Genomic DNA, 18,279 nt, shown 5'->3' with positions numbered 1-18,279 from the left:
GAAGTTGAAAGCCAAGTACTTATTTAAATATTGATCAAGCTCTGTGCTTCAGAGAAGGCAAGAAAACTGCAGATAGCACGATTGTATGTCCTCAGCTGGTGAGGGTTTCACAATGGCCAGTTTTGCCTCTTTTTTGTGGAGATGGATTTTGGGGGCAACTTCTTAGAATAGTTGTTTTTCTTCCCACATTTTCTTTTTTTCTTTTTCTATATACATATCTGACAGAATTAATGAAGAAAAAAAAGGTCAGGGGTGAAGGGCAGGGGGAAGAAAGAAAATACACAGTGATTCAATACTGGTGATATAAAAAAAGGAGAATAGCAACAAAATCCACTAACACATCAATGTTTTTGCTCACTGGAGTCTGGAAACCATTTTTGTCTGGTGTGTTGATTCAGTTAATCTTCAGTAGATGGTTAAGGGTTGGAAATATTTTTGAAAAGGATATTATAGTTTTTATTTTTATTTTGAGTACCTTGAAGTTCTGGCAAGGGGCAAGAACTTTTTTCTTTAAATGGCCGTACATGGGCCAGGCCTCGGGTTCAGGGGCCCAGTGAAACAGGAGCGCAATGCCAGTGTGGATCTTTTTATTAAGGCAGAATGCCCCACCTTCGCCTTGGAGCCGGGTTGAGGACTTAAGACACACCACAGTGTATCCTTGTTACCTTCTTCGGCCTTTCTCTCGTCCTCAGGACCTGTATCAGCAAGGTGGGCCGGACAAGGTGAGGACGAGGAGGGAGGCTGAACCGACCAGGAGAGGTGCTCCCTCCTGGCTCCGGGCCTTGGTGGCCGGCTTCCTCGGGCCACACCCCTGAGCTGGTCCTGTGGGCAGCAGAGGTTCGCAGGAAAAACAAACCAGAGATTCACGATAATTACAAGAAACATCCAATTGGGTGTTTTGCCCTTAAGGTTGCTATGATTGCCTGAAGTCTGTGGAAGGAAGGCCTGGTTGGTGGAGAGGCTTCTCCGCTCGGGGCTGTGATGGTTCTAACGGGGAAAAGCACGTTGGATGGTGAGCGAGTCCCTTTCACAGTGTAAAAGCAAGTTACGGTTTTCACGCGAATTTTTGAATTAGGAAGACTTCCAATGGAGCCACTTGCATGTATGAACACCAGGAGAATCGCCGCTCGTCCAGCTTTGACCCAGAGGAACCTGAGCCTCAGATTTTAAAGTAATACTGGGGCCATGTTATGTCACAGGTGTGGTGGCTTTGGGCTGAGGGCAACCTAAGCCTCCCTCGGGCCTGGCACAGCCCATTTCAGGAGCGGGCTGGCCAGTTCCTTCCTCAGCGCCAAGGCAAGGCCTCTGGAGCCTGGGGGGCGAGTGCTCCGCCACCGGGGCACAAGGTCGCCCTCCTCTGGCCGGGTAGGGCCGGCAACCTGCCCCTCGGCGATCCTCGTCCTGCGGGGGGGGGAGGGACGCCGAGGCGAGTCCGCCACCGCCCCGCGGCGGGAGGGGGCTGGCGGAGACAGCGCACTCCGGGTTTCAGGTTTCCTCCTGGAGCCGGTGTCGGGCGCGGCGGGCGGGCCTGGCCATGTGATGCCGGCCGGGCGGTGGGCAGGCCGGGGATCCTGCGGCAGCCGGCAGGCAGGCGCGGACCGAGCAGACCGAGCGGGGCGGCTCCAGCGGCCAGCGGCACCGGCGGGGCCTGGGAGCGCGCCCGCGGCTCCGCCCCCTCCGTGCGGCTGCCGCCGGGCTGCCGCGGGAGTTGGCAGCTTCGGAGAGCCTTCCCGGCTCGGCGCCCCGGGCAGGGCGCGGAGGGCAGCGCCTCGCTCGGGCGGCGGAGGCGGCGGAGGCGGCGGAGGCTGCGGAGGCTGCGGGGCCGCAGCTCCAGGTAAGCGTTCTTTCGGCTCCATCCTCCTCCTCTCTCCACAGCCCTGGGTAGAAAACTTGGGCCACCTCACCCGAGTTCTCGGTCAGGGAGCTACTTTCTCCTGGGTCCCAGGGGACGCGAGGGTCAGCCTCAGCCGAGGTGGAGAGGGAGTACTGCTGCGGGCTCTGCGGCTCGAGGGATGGCCGCCTCCTGGCCCCTCGGGAACAGCAACAAGTGCAAAGGGCTGCACGGTCCCGCTCGGGGCTCGGTGTCGGTAGCTGCGGAGTGCGAGGTTGTTGCTCCGCGGTGCAGTCGGAGAGCAACGAGGAGGTGGCAGCGGCCCCTCTCTACCCTGCCTCCGGACCGGGCATGGGTGGGTGGAAGCCCGGTCAGTGCCTTTCGGATGCCTGGGCAATAAATGTCACTGCGGTGGAGAAGGGAGCTCCTTGAAAGCTGGGGTCTCTTCTCCCCACCGGTGTCTCGACTCTGTTTTGAGGGTGCTTGGCGGGGCCAGGTCTCCAGAGAACAGACCGAGCACTAGCTCAGGACAGAGGCCCTAACATTTTCTCGTGTTTGAACACCTGCTGTATCTTAAAAGATCACTAGATCACTACAGTTATCTTGGTTAGGAGAGGAGGTCAGAATTTTGTCGGAATTACATATGCTTATTGTATAGATTTGTTTGCCTCTTGAACACCTGGGGTGTGGGTGGTGGTGCCGTAACCTTCCCATGATTAGAGCTTCCACAGGGGTCATAATGATGGGCCTGTGCTTGGCCAAGGAGGCATCCTTGCCTGTCCAGAGCTGCGAGGAAGCTGGGCGCTGAGGACGCCTTGGAAACCCAGCTCTGGTTTCCCAGACACCAATTAGATTTCCAGGACAGAATCCATCTGCCTCCCTAGGAACGCAGAGCGTGCACCCATTGGTTACAGCTGGGTGGGTCAAGGAAAGGCAGCTACATCTGTGTTTGCACAGCGTCTCCCTCCTTGACCCTGCCTGGGTCTCGACAAATATCCGTAGATCCAGAGTTATGATGGAGATTAATCACCAGATCAGTGCCAACTGGGTAAGAAATACGGAAAAGTATGACGTTCAGAAAGAACTGATCATTTGGAGGCCCGTGAGGTCTCTGGTTTTCTGAAGATTTGTGATCGTAAGTTCCTAGGCCCTGAAGGTGTCAGGGGAAGCAAAATCCTGTTCTCACAACAAAAGCAAAATAAAAGACCCGTCCTCGTCATGTTCTGCAGGTTGGTCTTTGCACATGGTTATCCAAGCACAGTGATAACCTTGCCTGGGGAGGTTTCTATGTATCTGTCCTGGGTTTTTGTATACATGGCTTTTAAAGCACATGGGTATTTGCCTGGTCTTGATTAATGGCCAAGCTAACCCTTTGGAGTCTTTGGAGGAAAAGAAATGAACACTGAGAAAGCCTTTGGAATTTCTACAACACAGTATTTCAACGTGACATTCTCATGTGGACCTTCTATGTGAGTGTGCTCATTAACTTTGGTCAAATAGGAATTTGGATAGCATCAGACATATTTAGTGGTTAGGTAAACTGAGGCACAGCCAGCTAATGGGTATGTGCCTGAGGCCCATGTCCTGACTTATGGGAGAATGGAGAACAGAGAATCAGTGTTTGTCCTGCTTTTGACTGTTTTCTTCCTTATCAAAACCTGACTAACCAAGAACAAGTTACGCAACAGGTGAGCCATTAGACTTTCCTTTGAAGCGCCTGTCCTGCCCTTCAAGCAGATTAGAAACAATTAAAAAGGAAAACAGAACAGGCTTAGCTCCGCAGTATTTTGGGTTCGACTCCAGACCCCTGCAATAAAGAGGGTCTCACAATAAAGCGAGTTGCATTTTTTTTTTTTTTTTGCTGGTGGAGGGTCTTGTCTTCATTTGTAAAAGAAAAAAATGCAACATCTGTGAAATGCAATAAAGTGAAGCATAATAAAATGAGGTATGCCTGCAGTTGGTAACCAAAGCTTTATGAAATTTCATCAGGGGCCTCACACCTTTTTTTTTTTAATCTTGTGAATACTGCAATAGAGTTTGGAATATTTTCCCATTGTCCTCTTATATAAACTACTGTTGTGGCTAAGACTTAAACTGGGCAGGAATTTCAGGTGAGCTCTGATACATGACCTCCTTTACTATATGCCATGTGAGAAGAGGAAATGTGTTTTAAATAGGTATTAAATAGTGGAATATAATATTACTTTTATATTAAACATTCTGTTCAGAACTGGCAACCACTGCATTGGTACTTAGCTCTAACCGTAGTCCTGCCCGAATTTATGACTAAGTGCTGCCTCCCCAGAAAAGATTTATGACACAAATGTGGGAAACGCCTTCCTGGCTGGGGCATGGCTAGGACGGTACTGCACAGGTCCCCAGTTACTCTCGCACTCCCGGCCCGAGTGTAATTTCATTATGCTTTAATTTTCTGATCAGATAGAATAGATCTGGTTTATGTAGGTTTTGTCTAATTGCATTTGTATTTATGTTGCTTTAGTGGAGCAGAAAAGCTATACAATGTTTTTTTCCCCAGCGACCTTCAGTAAGATTTGTTAGGAAGAGATGGATCAAGCTGAGCAACTCCTATTGAGAGTTCTAAATTGAAAACAGTGTGGTATTTGAAATGCACCAAATTCAGGAAATTTTGGCATGTTAGAGCTGACTGTGAATATTATGCTGTCCTGTCGGACTAGAGTCTGGATCCCGTACTCAGGCAGAGCTGGGCTTGGGGGTGTTTTACTGAAGAAGTGCAGGTCCTCTATGACCGAGCGTTTTGCCCTGACTGGATGGAGTCTGTCGTTTTGTCCAGGATCTACAATCCTTAGTCCTTTTGTTATTATCCTAGTGTTAAGAAGTTTTCAAAAGCTTAAAGCAGTGTCACTCTGCTGTTTAGCCATGTGGGCAGTTTCTTTCCCGCTCCTCTTTCTGTGACCCTTTTCTTCAGTTGTATTCATTCACCAAATATTGGAGGGTCTCCTGTGTGCTGGACATGGTTCTTTGCTTTAATTCTCTGCACTGAGGGTTTCATGTTTAAGGCACTACTTTTCTGGTTTTAGAGTTTTTAGGATCTCTTGCATTTTGAGTGGCTTTTGAACACTTGGCACTAAGATATTTGGCTGGTAAAATTTCATGTAACTTTTTCTATGTGATAGTACATCTTCTTAATTGACTGCAGTTGTTCCCTTGAAATTGGATCTTAGGCACAATTGTAATTTGTTTACCATCGCTGCTGCTGGACTTCTTCTCCTGGATAGCAAATGTAATGAGCGTTGACATAATTTTTGATTTGAGGGAAAGTTAAAAAGTTAATATAAGTGCATATTGGGTATTTGTTTCAGAGATCTTGGCTTTCAACACTTTTATCAGATATATTTTTGTCTTCAGAGGTGTCTTCTCTTATTTTAGTTTAATCTTTTTCTTAATTATCAGTCCGAGGTTGGATTTCTATAGAAAGTTAATGTAAAGATAATGTTCCTTTAGCAGTGGAGAAGACATCTTGTACCCGTGAGTGAAGGCCAGCCAGCTCAGGGGAGCTCAGCAACACCTTCCTCTTTCATAGCCGGTCCAGAAGAGCCTCTTCTAAAATCAGCACTTAAAGAACATTTCTGCCTATTTCAAGTGGCAGGTTTTGTTTGACTGGTATGTACATGATCATTCCACCTTTTAAAATAGGCTTGAAATGGGTCCTGGCCACGTAACTCAGTTGGTTAGAGGTCATTTGGATACGCCAAGGCTGAGTATCCTCTCCACAGACTGAGGTCGCGGTTCGATCCCCAGCCAGGGCACATACAAGAATCAACCAATGAACACATAAGTAAGTGGAAAGACAAATTGATGTTTCTCTCTCTCTCTCCCTTTAAAGTCAATATATGAAAAAAATTTTTTTAAAGCTTAAAATGTTAATATGCTTTATATATTTCTTTATGGTATACACATAGATTTTCCTTTAACTTAATAAATCGATCATATATTACATATATTAATGGAATTTATGGTTTAGCTCTTAAATTCATTATGAAACTCTTTATGCTTAAGGCTTGCTCCTTCTCTTCTATCATTTTATAATTTAAAGACATTATCTCTCATGAACCATAACAAAGTGGTTAAGAGTGAGGATTCTGGAGACAGACTGTCTTATTAGACAGCCCCGGCTCTGTCCTGGCTGTGTGGCCTCTCTCCACTTCACGTTTTCCACTTGTGAAGTGGGGGTAATCATTGTAACCTGCCCCCTTGGGTGGTTATGAGGATACAACGAATAAAGTTACAGAGAGCTCTTCTAGTAGTGCTTGGCAGAGAGTAAGTGCCAGAAGATGGTGGTGGTTATATTTGAAACGAATGGAAAGTAGACATTTTAAAAAAGTAGCTTTAGCAGATTCCCCAGGTTTCAGAAGGCAATGAGATGTCAGTGTGACCTCAGGGGAAAGCACCCTAGGCTTCAAGTTCAAGGCAGGGATAGAGACAGCCGGGACCTCTCAGTTGTGTGTCGTTGGGTGAGTGTGAGCTTTCCCGGGGTCTCAGTTTCTTAATCTGGTGAAATGGACGGGAGTTGACTCGGTCTCTAAGAACCTGCCAGTTCTAACATCATGACATTTCAAAGTGAGGAGGGCATCGGTCAATTCAGCCTTTGCATTTTGGGCATGACTACCAGGAATGTACTGTCCACAGCAGGGTCAGCACCGTGCCCTCGGCAAGGCTTTGAAGGGTTGAGCTATGACGACGATGAACATACTTCACCTTGATCACCAGTCATCAGGTTGAAATGACTGGGTTATGTTCCTGGACTTAGTCCAGAGAGACTTCAGACATGGAAGTCTGGATCCCATGCATGAAGGTCATAGGCTACCCTTCTCCCTTTCTACTGAGGAGCTTCACCATGGGGAAGAGGGGTGGAGTAGCGCTGGGAAGATGACAGATGAGTGGGCTGATTGTTTCTAGATTTCGTGATAAAAATTTCCACATCCGATACACAGGAAAACATCACCACTGGCCTTTGCAGGGACTCTATAAACCAGGACTTGAAGTAAAGGAGGTCTTGAACTTCTGAGTATCTGTGAAGGTCAAGAGGTTTTCATTGGACCGGATGGTTCAGGCAAAGACCTTCTGGGCAAATTTCTTTCTCTCCTAATTACTTTGTTTATGGTCTGTGCATTGTTACCTGGTTCTTTGTCTACAGTCTTCCTTGTTTTGTTGCTCTACTGGCCTCATGGTTTGCTGAATGACCAGGCGTTAGAGTTTCAAATGGTAGGGGATGCTCAGTGATTAATGAGGTTATGGATTATTTGAAACCCTCACCCAGGATTCTAAGCCTGGTTATTCATTGGAATCACCTGGGTTCTGAAGCTGTCAAGTGGGCCTGACATAATTTTTCAAAAAGATGAGACAGTTGTGTTTGCTAGGTACTTGTCCAACCTTTAGGTGTTTCTGGCTTTCTATATCTGAAAGTATCCAGGAAAGGGTCATGACTGCATCTTCTCATGGTGTTTCTTTTGTGCTGTGGGCGTGTCACCTGTCCCCTTCTGCATCCTCTCGTGGACCGTCCACTTTCATCAGCCAGGACTGGTAATTGCCTAATGGGACATTCTATGTACTTTCCGACTTCATTAACTTTGTTCATGGTAGGCAGTTCTTCCTCTCTAGCTAAAATGTATGGGCAGACTTGGGAGACATTGTGGGTTCAATTCCAGTCACTGCAATAAAGTGTGCTGTAATCTTTTTTGCTGCTGGAGAGTCTTGCCTTCAATTTGTGAACAACACATCTGTGAAGCACAATAAAATGAGGCATGCCTGTCCTGTAATCCTCGGAGCATGCTCAAACCACCTTCTCCCTGAAACCTCTGACCAACTTAGTAGCAACTGAGCTTCCTTCCTGAACCTCTGTTATCCTATTGCTGGTATCTCTCATTTATCACTTCCCACCTGCTCCTGGGTTCATTACATGCTCCTGTGTGTCTCAACTTTCCAAACCTTACTGGAAGCAGGGACCCTGATTTAGGCTACTCCGTAGAGTGCTCAAAGTAGATTATGCATATGTCGGTTGGCTAGTTACTTTGCTAACTGTCATGACAAGTTCTTCTGGTTTACAGCATCCCTGCAAAGGCTCATGGTGATATTTTCTTATGCGTCATGTGTGGCTTACATTGGAAAACATTAGGGTGTAGGGAGGGAAAATAAAGTTTGCCTAGGAAGTTAGATGACTAGTCCTTCTCAGGTATAAATGGGAGACTCCCCAGGACCCTTAGAAAACTGTACATTCTGTTTGGGAAAATGAATGAAGTTCTTGATTAGGATCAGTCTCTGTATTGAAAGAACCCTTAAATTTTCCCCTAGTTTGCAGCAGATGCACACCTCCCCTGTATAGCATAGCTCCAAAGGGCTGCCCGTTTGGGCACCGTCCTTGACTACGTTGCGGTGGGGTGCTAATAACCACAATGATGCCCCAGTCTGTGTTCTTTTCCTGGATGTTATTGCAGAATAATTAAAAAGTATAATTGTATACCAAGTCATCATGTATACTTCAAATAGGTACATGCACATTGTGAAATAATTATCAAGATCAAGATAATTAACACATCCATCATCTCATATAGTTAACTCTTTTTTTTTGAGTGTGTGGTGAGTGCCCTTAAGATCCACTCTCAGCATCTCTCCAGCGTGCAGTACCCCTGTCACTGTAGTCGCTATGCTGTGCTGCAGATCTTCAGAGCTCGCCACTGGGAGTTTGTGCCTTTTGACCTACATTTCCCCATTTCCTCATGCCCGCAGCCCCTGGCAACTGTATTATTCTAGTATCTGTTTGTATGAAATTGGCTTTTTAAGAGATTCCACATATTACTGATGCTGTATTTTAAAGAAGACAGAATTGTCTTTTTATGTCTGACTTATTTCACTTAGCATAATGCCCTCCAGGTTTATCCATATTGTCACAAAAGGCAAGATTTCCTTTTTTATGGCTGAATAATATTCCATTATGGATATATGCCACATTTTCTTCATCCACTCATCTGTTGAGGGACACTCAGGTTGTTCCCATGTCTTGGTTATTGTATATAGTGCTGCAGGGAACATGAGGATGCGTACTGTTCTGAGACAGTTTTTTCATCTCCTTAGGAGCTATGCCCCGAAGTGGGATTGCTGGACCATATGGTACTTCTAGTTTTATTTTTCTGAGGAACCTCCATCCTGTTTTCCATAGTGCTGGGATTTTCCTACTGCCCTTTTGCCTGTTGGGTCAAATCCTTTTAAGGGGGTCCTTCTTGGCTTTGGACTAAGAGATGGAGTGATGCAGGTGAAATGCTTCCTATGCTTTTCTATGCAGCCATTCTCAGTTTTTGAGCTGCACAGGGTTTCTGCTGCTGCTTCGTTGCAGTGCAGAACTTTCTCCGAGTTACATTAGTTGGCTTGTAGTTGGTTGGATGATTTCTTTTGTTGGGCAGGGGATGAATTTTTGGAAACCTTAGGGTGTTAAAAGCAACCTCTCCTGCATTAAGTTTATTATAGTTCTGCATGAGAACCATTCTGAACAATTTCTCCTACATGAAAGCCCTTTCCATTTTTAAAAACTAAGTGCATATCCTACATTTAAGCCTTACTTAAGTTGGGATATAAAAACCTCAGTTTCTGTTGCTTTTGTTGAATGATGAGATTTTGAATTCTCTCATCCCTGGAATACTGAACATATTCCAATTTTCTCTTTTCTTAAAGTGTAATCCTTCCACTTGACAGTGCAGAGGGCAGAAGAGCCATTCCCACCCATGTGGAGACACCCCTGCTCCTTCCTCTAGGGAAGCAGTGAAGCCTCCAGGTTCAGATTGCCAACTGCAAATCAGAGACTCGGGGGAGACTCAGCTCTGCTACTCCCTGCCTTGTCTTGGGCAAGTCACTGAAACTTTTAGCCTCAGTTTTTACCTGTTTTCTCTTGTAGGGCTGATATAAGGACTCAGTAAGATTGTCTATGTAAAGTGCTTAGCACAGAACCTGGGATAGAATAACTTCTCAAACAATCGCTTTCCAACTATGGTACTTCTGAACAGGGGTATTGACTTTTGATGTTCAGGTCATCTCAAAATCATAAAGTCTGTTTTTATCCTTTTTGCTGATGAGCCCCATTTCATTCTTGGACTTGTGCAGTTGGCTTCTTAGTGCCCTGAATAGAATGTAATGTTTCTTTTAAATTTATTTTCCTGTATGTGACCATTTGTTCTAGTCTTTCAGGGTCTTTTAGATTGTTTATCATGTTCGGCACCCTTTTTTTGGTTCCAAGTTATCCACAAATTTGATATGCATTCTTTTTTAAAAACATTTTTTATTGTTATTCTATTACAATTGTTCCATTTTTACCCCCTTTGCTTTCCTCCACTTAGCACAGCCCCGGCTCCCACAGTCAGTCCCCACACGGTTGTCATGTCTGTGGGTCATTCACATGTGTTCTTTGACTAGTCCCTTCCCCTTCTTTCCACCATTATCTCCCTCCCTCTTTCCCTCTGGTGGTTGTCAGTTTGTTCTATGTTTCCATGCCTCTGGTTCTATTTTGCTCAGTAGTTTATTTTTGTTCTTTAGGTTCCTCTTATAGGTGAGATCATGATATGCATTTTTTTAATGTCTTAAGGAGGTTATTAACTATGCTGAGGTCTAGGGAAGAGCAATTTGGTGCATCCATACGAATTTCTTTTCAAGTTGATGTTTGTCAATTTCAGGTCACGTTGTTCAGTTAGTTACTCTGATTTGTACTAGCATTTCATTCTTAGTTGTCCATCTTGTCATCAGGATATAAATTGTCTACCAAATTTACAACCCTGTATCTCTACTATATGGAGTTACCAGTTTTAGTAACCATGTAACAGAATGGGGTTATTCTCAAGTCACTTATTCTTGGGAAACCCATACTGGATCCAGGTGGCCACTGCTTCCTCTATGAGGTACTGACGTCACCCCTTTCATCTTCTGCTGGTCTAGGATCTTGCTTAGAATCAACATGAAGCTCCTGTCTATAGTATGTAGATTCTGCCTTTTTGGAGGTTGGAATGACACTTGCCTGTCTCCTATATTTGAATCCTGTCATTCTCCACAGTTCTTGATGGATTAGAGTTGGGGGATCTCAGCAGATTCTTTTCCTGTCCTGGCATTTTTTCCTATTCTTTCCAAACGAGAGGTCTTGATTATGTCTCTAAATAGTAACGATTTCTGTAGGTAGTGATGTCATTCACTGTTAATAAAGTTTGGGGGAAGTGGAATTTGTATGGGGTAGAGTGGTGGAAGAATACCTTTATGTGTAAGAAACGGCTGATCTAACTCTTTAAGTGTTGCCTTTCGTGGAATTGCCAGGTTTGCGACTTCTCGAGAGTTCTCAGGGAATGGATTTCTGGAGTTGCTTTTAGACCGATTATTAGAGCCCCCAGAGATTTGGCCAGTTTCCAGCTAGTCACTCCCCATTTTTGGCAGTAAGGGACAACATACAGGACCTATTACTGATGATTCTATAGTTTTTTAATTGATGAATTCATAGGGGGAATAAAATAGAAGTATTCTTAAATTATATATTTCTTTTTATACTGAATTTGTATATAAAATACTTACATTTTATTTTCCATTTGATAATCAGGAAGATTGATAATTTACTCACTGAATAGAAGAGTGTCAAAAATCTCTAAGATGTCAGCTATGGGAATTCTAGTTATTCCTTGGTCTTTAGTTAGGAAGGTTCCATTTGGACAGATGTGGTTATGAGACATAGATTTCATGTCTTCTGATTTTTAGCTTTATAAAACATGTTAAAATCTTATGTAAGAAGGTGAACTAGATTCCACATATAGATAAATTAGGTTGTTTTGCAATAAAAATGAATGCTCTAGGTTATCTTCATATCTGCAGAAAGTCCCAAATTAGCTTTTCAGTTGGCTTACTTCCAGAAATGGTGCTGTACTAGAGACAATCCAACTTCATTCTGAACAGTTGAAGAAAAATCTGATCTTGTTAGAAATGCTAAATGTAATTTGGATATTGGTTTATTAGAATGTTTTTAATTAAAAATAGGAGTAAGCATTTTTCCCCTTTTGCATTTGTAGCAGAAAGCTTTATGTTTACTGGTTATGGCATCTTTGTGGAAAAACAACAGCAGAAATTAGTAGACACAAGCAAGATTTTGGGATTTAATTGAATTTAAGAGCAATTTTTTAAAGTGGGAGTCGGACACACCATTTTAAAAATGGTAGTAGATTGTGTGCAATTAGAAGGTTTTTAAAAGGTAATGAGGAGAGAAACAACTGTTTGGGCAGTGATGTTTTTTATGGTGTGCTCTTATGGCTTTCTCATTTGTGTGGTAATGTTGATACTTGTACAGTTGTGAGAAGTTTAGAAATAATCTTTTGAAATAATAATAAAAAAGATAGTCTGGGTGTAGCAAAGGCTGAGCCAGAAACAGAATTTGGGTTAAAATCTTAGCATTGCGACTGACACACATACCAGGTGAGCCATGTCCCCTCTCTGGGCCCCTGCGACCTTGTTTGAAACTGAGGGGCTGAGCCGAACCCTTCCCCGCTGTGTGCCCCGTCTCTGTGTTCCTGTGGAGGTAAGGATGGCGTCTTAACCCTTTCTCGGATTACTAGCACGATGCTGGATTCCCAGAGTGCTTTCAGACACTTGACCGGCAGCCTCTAGATTGTTCAGGAATCTGTGTCTGAGGATGCTGCTGTGGTGTCGAGTCTTTATGGGAGGGGAGGAGTGATTGCTCACAGCCGGGGGTTCCCCCCCCGCCCCAACCCGGACGGCAGCTCGGCAGCCCCTGTTGATGTCTGAACACTTCACTAGCAGAGCAGCGAGGTGGGATCAGCCAGGGACAATCTAGTGATTATTTTTAATTGAACTCAAAGATGACTGAAAATTGGTATTCATTTCATTTTAGCAGATGGAACTTAATGTACCTAACTCCAGTCAGGCTGTGTGGAGAATGGACCCTGAAATTTGTGGCATTTTTGCTGTCTATTTTTAGCTAAAATAACATTTATAACAGTTCTCTCTTTTTTCTTTCCCCTCCCCGTTCTCCTCTTCTTTACTCCCCCATAAGCTCCCCCACTTTCTCTTAAGAAACTTGGTGATTTCTCTTCTGTTAGATTTCACAACTTTTATTCAAAGGGTGTGGCAAATTTCTAAAACCTCTAGTGTTTCATCCAGCTCCTGACCAGTAATATGAAAGAAAACAAACTTGTGCTCATAAAAAAGATGACATTTTAAGGCATAACGTCCCTCCACTTCTCAAGAACCTGAAGATAAATATTTCCCATTACATTGGTGGTTTGGATATTGGGTATGACTCTGTTTGGGCTTTTGCTTGCTGGGTATAGGGGCTCTAAATCCTCCCATCCAGCTGTTCTTTCCATCCCAGGGAGTTGGAGAGTTCTGTGTGAGTCCCGAGCCCTCCCTGGGTTGAGTTTGGCCAGCAGTTACTATGAGGCAGGCATGTGCTGGGCATGGCAGGCTTAGAGATGAGGCTTGGGAGTAGCTTTTCAGGAGCTGTCGGTGCTGCCGAATCAGCGGCCGTGAATGCAAACGAGTACGCTTTGATGCAGAGATGGTGAGGGGCAGGGCGTTCTGGCCGCCTGAGCGAAGGCGATTTTTCTCTGGGAGCCATGCCTGGTGTAATGGGAATCGAAGTGTCGTCCAGCATTTTTTTCTGTTCTAGTGCCCTAAATACAACTTGTATTGTACTCATGTGTCTGCTTCGATGATAATGTAAAAACAAGTGACTTTAAGAAATAGACATTTTAATGAAAAATTGGTGTAGTTCATTTTAGTTCATAAATGTAATTGGAGCGGATATCTTTCAGGTGTCAAATTCCATCACAAACTCTTGATTTAAAACCTATTTACTGAAATTACATAATTCCTTGTTGCTCATAATTTGAAATATTCTTTCAAATGTGGGCTTACAAATAAATTAGCCATGTACAGTAACTGTTTGGTGAGGGAGAGAAACTTGAATATCATCCAACAGAAAAGACTATTCTTTGGTATTTCAGTTTGTTTTGGGAATGTGCTTATAAAGACTTCACATCTTAAATTTGCATAGAAAAACCTAGCTCTGTGTGTGTGTGTGTATACACACATACACATATTTCTAACTAGACACTTGAATGTGAAAACAGCCTTACAGAATTCTGGAGAGGTCTGACCAAGGTCTTGGTGTTCTGCTTGCCTTGTCAAGGGTGAGCCGATTCTAATGTTCCTGCTGTTGGGACAGCTCTCCAGGCAGGGCTAAGCCCTCCACAACCCTGAATTACACTGAACGCCATAGCATTAGCCAAAACCAAACTAGGGTAGGCAAATGAGAAGTGCCTTATCTCGGTGACCTTAAAGAGGATTGTTGTGGATATGATGAATCTGTGCTAGTTGTTTCTTTATTTTTGGTCACAGGATCATTTGAAACATCTTAGTACTTAAAAAAAATTCTCCTGTGCCACAATGAAATATTAATAAACTTATGGAGCATTTTAAGTCACAGAGCATTTTTAGAAGATACTCATCAAATGAATCACCACTTCACATGTTGTTTTGACAGGATGTGTATCGCGTCTCAATAATTTCCTTAAAGTTTTTTCCTGCCAGGTGCCTGTTTTCTTCTTGTTAATGTATTCCTACAGAATTCCAAATATCTGGTTGATTTCCATACTGGTACACCTTCACAGTTCCTTTTCCTTTTTCTCCTTTAAAATAGCTAGTATACTTTTGTTTGTGTTGAATTTAAGGTTGATTACAGGGCAGAGAGAATGAGTTGCTATGTTGGAGGCTGATGACATCCAGCCAGGGTGCCTGTGTCTGGTGAGCAGAGCTCCTTGGCTCCAGCACGTAGGATTTTACCAAGCAGGTGTTACGACGTGCCTGTTGACAGAGCCAGTCAAAGGCCAGATGTACATGAAGTGTTCATTCAGGCATCCACAGAGAGATTAGAGGGAATTTCCATTTTCTATTTTGTGTATATGAAACTTAACACAATTTTTAAGATGAACATGAGCTACTTGGAAATAAATTATAAAAATAAGATACTGATCTCTGCTATAAGCAAGATGTTACACAAGGCAATATGAAGGATGTGAAAAGTTTGCGGCAGCCCCCGAGTGAGGTGTGGGCATGCAGGTCGCCCTCACAGGGCAGCCTGAGCGGTGGCTGCCGGGGCAGGTGTAGAGCTGGGGCTCTGGAAGGGAAGGAGAGCCCGAGTACGAAGCAGCCTTCTTGGCCTGTAGCATCTTCTGGTGGAAGTAGGTACAAGAAATCTCCTTTTTGATTTTTTAAAAAATCCTCATCTGAGGATATGTTTTTATTGGTTTGAGAGAGAGAGAGAGAGAGAGAGAGGAAGTGGTGGGGTGGGGGGAGAGAAGAATGGAGAGAGGTGGAGATGTAAGAGAAACATTGATTAGGTGCCTCCTGCATTTGTGCCCTGACCTGGGGTTGATCCCCCAAACTAGGCATGTGCCCTGACTGGGGACAGAACCTACAACCCTTTAGTGTACACAATGACACTCCAACCAATTGAGCCACTCGGCCAGGGCAAAATCTCCTTTTTCTAAATTAAGAAATTACATGGATATGTGCAAAGAAGAATTCTTAGCTCAGTAACTTGTACAGCTGTCGGGAACATTCATGTGTTTGCCTTTGGATATTGGGTCAATATATTTTTGACTAGTAAATATGTATATACCTTTAGTTGTGATTTTACATATGTTTCATTACATAAAAAACACTTGTAAATTGTGTTGATATTTATCAATGAGTTATCAGCCACAGTGTTTTTTTATAGTCTGCTGTATATTTATGTCTGTGACTGTAATGATGAACTAACTGCACGTTTTCTTTGCTAGAATAACTTCCTGGTTTATATTCCCTATTTTTATATATTAAATATGATAAAAAATTACAATAGAATTGTATTTTAAGCACAAGTATGCAGTAGGTAATTTCTTTTAAAGGCATGAAAATGACAGTGGTTTCTTCCACTAGAGGTCTTCCCTTTCTTGTAGTGTGGGATTACACAGTGTAGATAGTGAGACTTACATCAGTAGACGTTTAAAGGCATGTAACTTTGTAGTGTATCCCATGTAAAACTGAAGGCTACAAACAGACTTTTAAGAAGGCGTGCTTGGAAGGGTTGACTTTTATGCAGTTACAGGCAGTCCTTCTATTCACATCAATATAAGCTTCTGATTATGCTTATGAAACTAGTTTTCTACATTGTTTTTGCACATTTGTACTCTTTTTTTAGATTTAGGAGTAACAAATTGTGTGGGGAAATACTATTTATTGGCAAACCAGTCAGTTTTTTAAAAAAATTGATTTGAGAGAGAGCAGGAGGAGAGAGAGAAAGAGAGAGAGAAGGAGAGAGAAAGAGAGAGAGAGGAACATCATTTTGTTGTTGCACTTATTTATGCATTCATTGGTTGTTTATGTGTCCTGATTGGGGATCAAATCCACAACCTTGTTGTGTAGGGTTGATGCTCTAACCAACTAAGGTATCTGGTCAGGGACCAATCAACTGTTTAATAAACATTGACACTCAAGTCAGCGTTCCATTTTTGTATTGTATCTTATTAGTGGGGCTGAGTGTCAAAACCATAATATGGTTAAGGCGAGATGCACACACGGGAAATAGCTAGCACTTTCGAAAATGGCAAATAGGCCTAGGATACCAGCACTACAGTATGCAAGTGACAAGGGGGTGTGTGGGCTGGGCCTGGTGGGCATGCCTGACCTGAGCTCCTGCCCTCATCCCAGCTCTCTGCCTGGGATTCTTCTGTCCTGCAGAGACATTCCTGCTGCAGGGATCAGGCAGGTACTTCACCACAAGCCCATAAGTAATATTCATATCGCAGTTCTCAGTTTCCTCATCTGTCACCTTCTGTGGTTCTATGAGCAATATATAAGTAGTTGCATGTGTGATATAAAAAAAACCCTAAGGAAGTTAAAAGTTAAACAGCCTTATTAAGTATATTTCATGTGCCTTTCATCAGAATGCTGTTTAACTATTTGGCAGAGCCTTGGTGTTTATAGTGCCAAAGAGAATTTCAACCAGCCAAGGTCGAGTGATCATGTACTCTGTTTAAGCAGAACTTTCTACTGTATTGCTAATGTTAACAAAAAATTAGCTAGTTAAAGATTTATTAACAGGTCATACTTGCTTAAAATGCAGTTGTTCTCACTTAGAGTCTTAAAATAAAGATTGAGACAGGGGTGCCAACCTAGTTTAACTTTAGATGAATGTTTTTCTACTTGCATTTTCCTCATCTGTGAAATGGGTCTCTAGATAAAACTGGAGAGTTTGCCAGTTAAAGGAAGTTATAGATGGACATACTTTGGAAAGTTTAAATGATATATTAATATAAAACCCAAACCTAAAAAATGATAGCTCCTTTTGTGAAAAGTTATTTAGGGTATCAATTTACTATTTCTGTAAACACACACACGGGAAGGTGGTGAAAGTGATCAGTTGGTACCATGTCAGCTCCCACGGCTTTTTGTTAATTTAACACTTCTGCATCTAATAAGGTGGAAGCAAAATGTGGAGCCAACTCACATTCAGGGAGGAAAGTCTCAGAGGCCTGTTGTGTGAGAACAGGCCAGTGAGTGGCCATGTTCTAGCAGGAATTTTGGTTCTGTGCTCGAGGTTGCAAAAAATAAAAGTGCAAACAAAAAAACTAAAAAGAAAACACCCCACTGTTTTTCTTTCCTTCCTTCTGTTGTTTAGAGTATAAGGACACTTGGAAAAAGGCATGAGTGAGGCATTTTATTAGACCACAAAACCCCCTTTCAGGAAAAACACCACCAAAAGAGGTTTTTGTGAGTACTTCTCTCATATTAGTCCTAGGAATATATATACCTTTAAATGGTTTATAAATGTTTGGCTCACTTTTTTGTTAAGAAATAAAGTTTGGTCATGGCCATCTGCTCAGATAGATAGATATCTCAGGTTAGATAATCGTCTTGATGCACCAAGGTCGTGGGTTAGATCCCGGATCAGGCAGATGCAAGAGGCACCAGTGAGTGTGTGAATAAGGGCAACAAGTGATGTTCTCTCTCTCTAGTCAATTAAAAAAAAAGAAATAAAGTTTCTCTTCTAGTCCTTTGAAGCCAGTGACATAAAGACTCTCCTCTCCTGGACTGGTGGTCCACAGGATATAGTGGCAGGATAAAGACCTGTTTTTGTTCATTTCATCTGGCTTTGGAGTCATGCTTAATTGTGACAATAACAATATTAGTCAATTCTCTATACTAGAAACATTTTGGGTTAAATATATATTAAGTATCCTGGAGTCTTGAGTTATAGTGCTGCTGTGGGAAGATCTGTCCCTTTGACACTAAAATAAATAAATAAATAAATAAATCCCACTTCTAGATCTTCTGGAGGGAGGGCACATAGCATTCCTAGTACAGAAGATGGGGACTTTGCTTAATAGTTAGCACCT

General features: G+C 43.1%; 1 protein-coding gene across 1 annotated transcript in view; it reads left to right on the top strand.

Moving 5' to 3' along the window:
• The first annotated feature begins 1,503 nt into the window (after positions 1 to 1,503).
• ARHGEF28 (Rho guanine nucleotide exchange factor 28) overlaps positions 1,504 to 18,279 on the top strand; it is a 279,388-nt gene continuing 262,612 nt past the window's right edge. The window contains exon 1 of the mRNA XM_045847808.1: positions 1,504 to 1,834. Within this exon, the coding sequence (XP_045703764.1) occupies positions 1,540 to 1,834 (295 nt within the window). The 5' untranslated portion in view covers positions 1,504 to 1,539. The remainder of the gene's footprint in view (positions 1,835 to 18,279) is intronic.

The sequence above is a fragment of the Phyllostomus hastatus genome, unplaced genomic scaffold (genome assembly GCF_019186645.2).
Source record: "Phyllostomus hastatus isolate PE091 unplaced genomic scaffold, TTU_PhHast_1.1 phas_contig_58, whole genome shotgun sequence".
Taxonomy (NCBI): domain Eukaryota; kingdom Metazoa; phylum Chordata; class Mammalia; order Chiroptera; family Phyllostomidae; genus Phyllostomus; species Phyllostomus hastatus.
The sequence above is the reverse complement of the archived record's forward strand: the minus strand, read 5'-3'. Positions and strand labels throughout refer to the sequence as shown.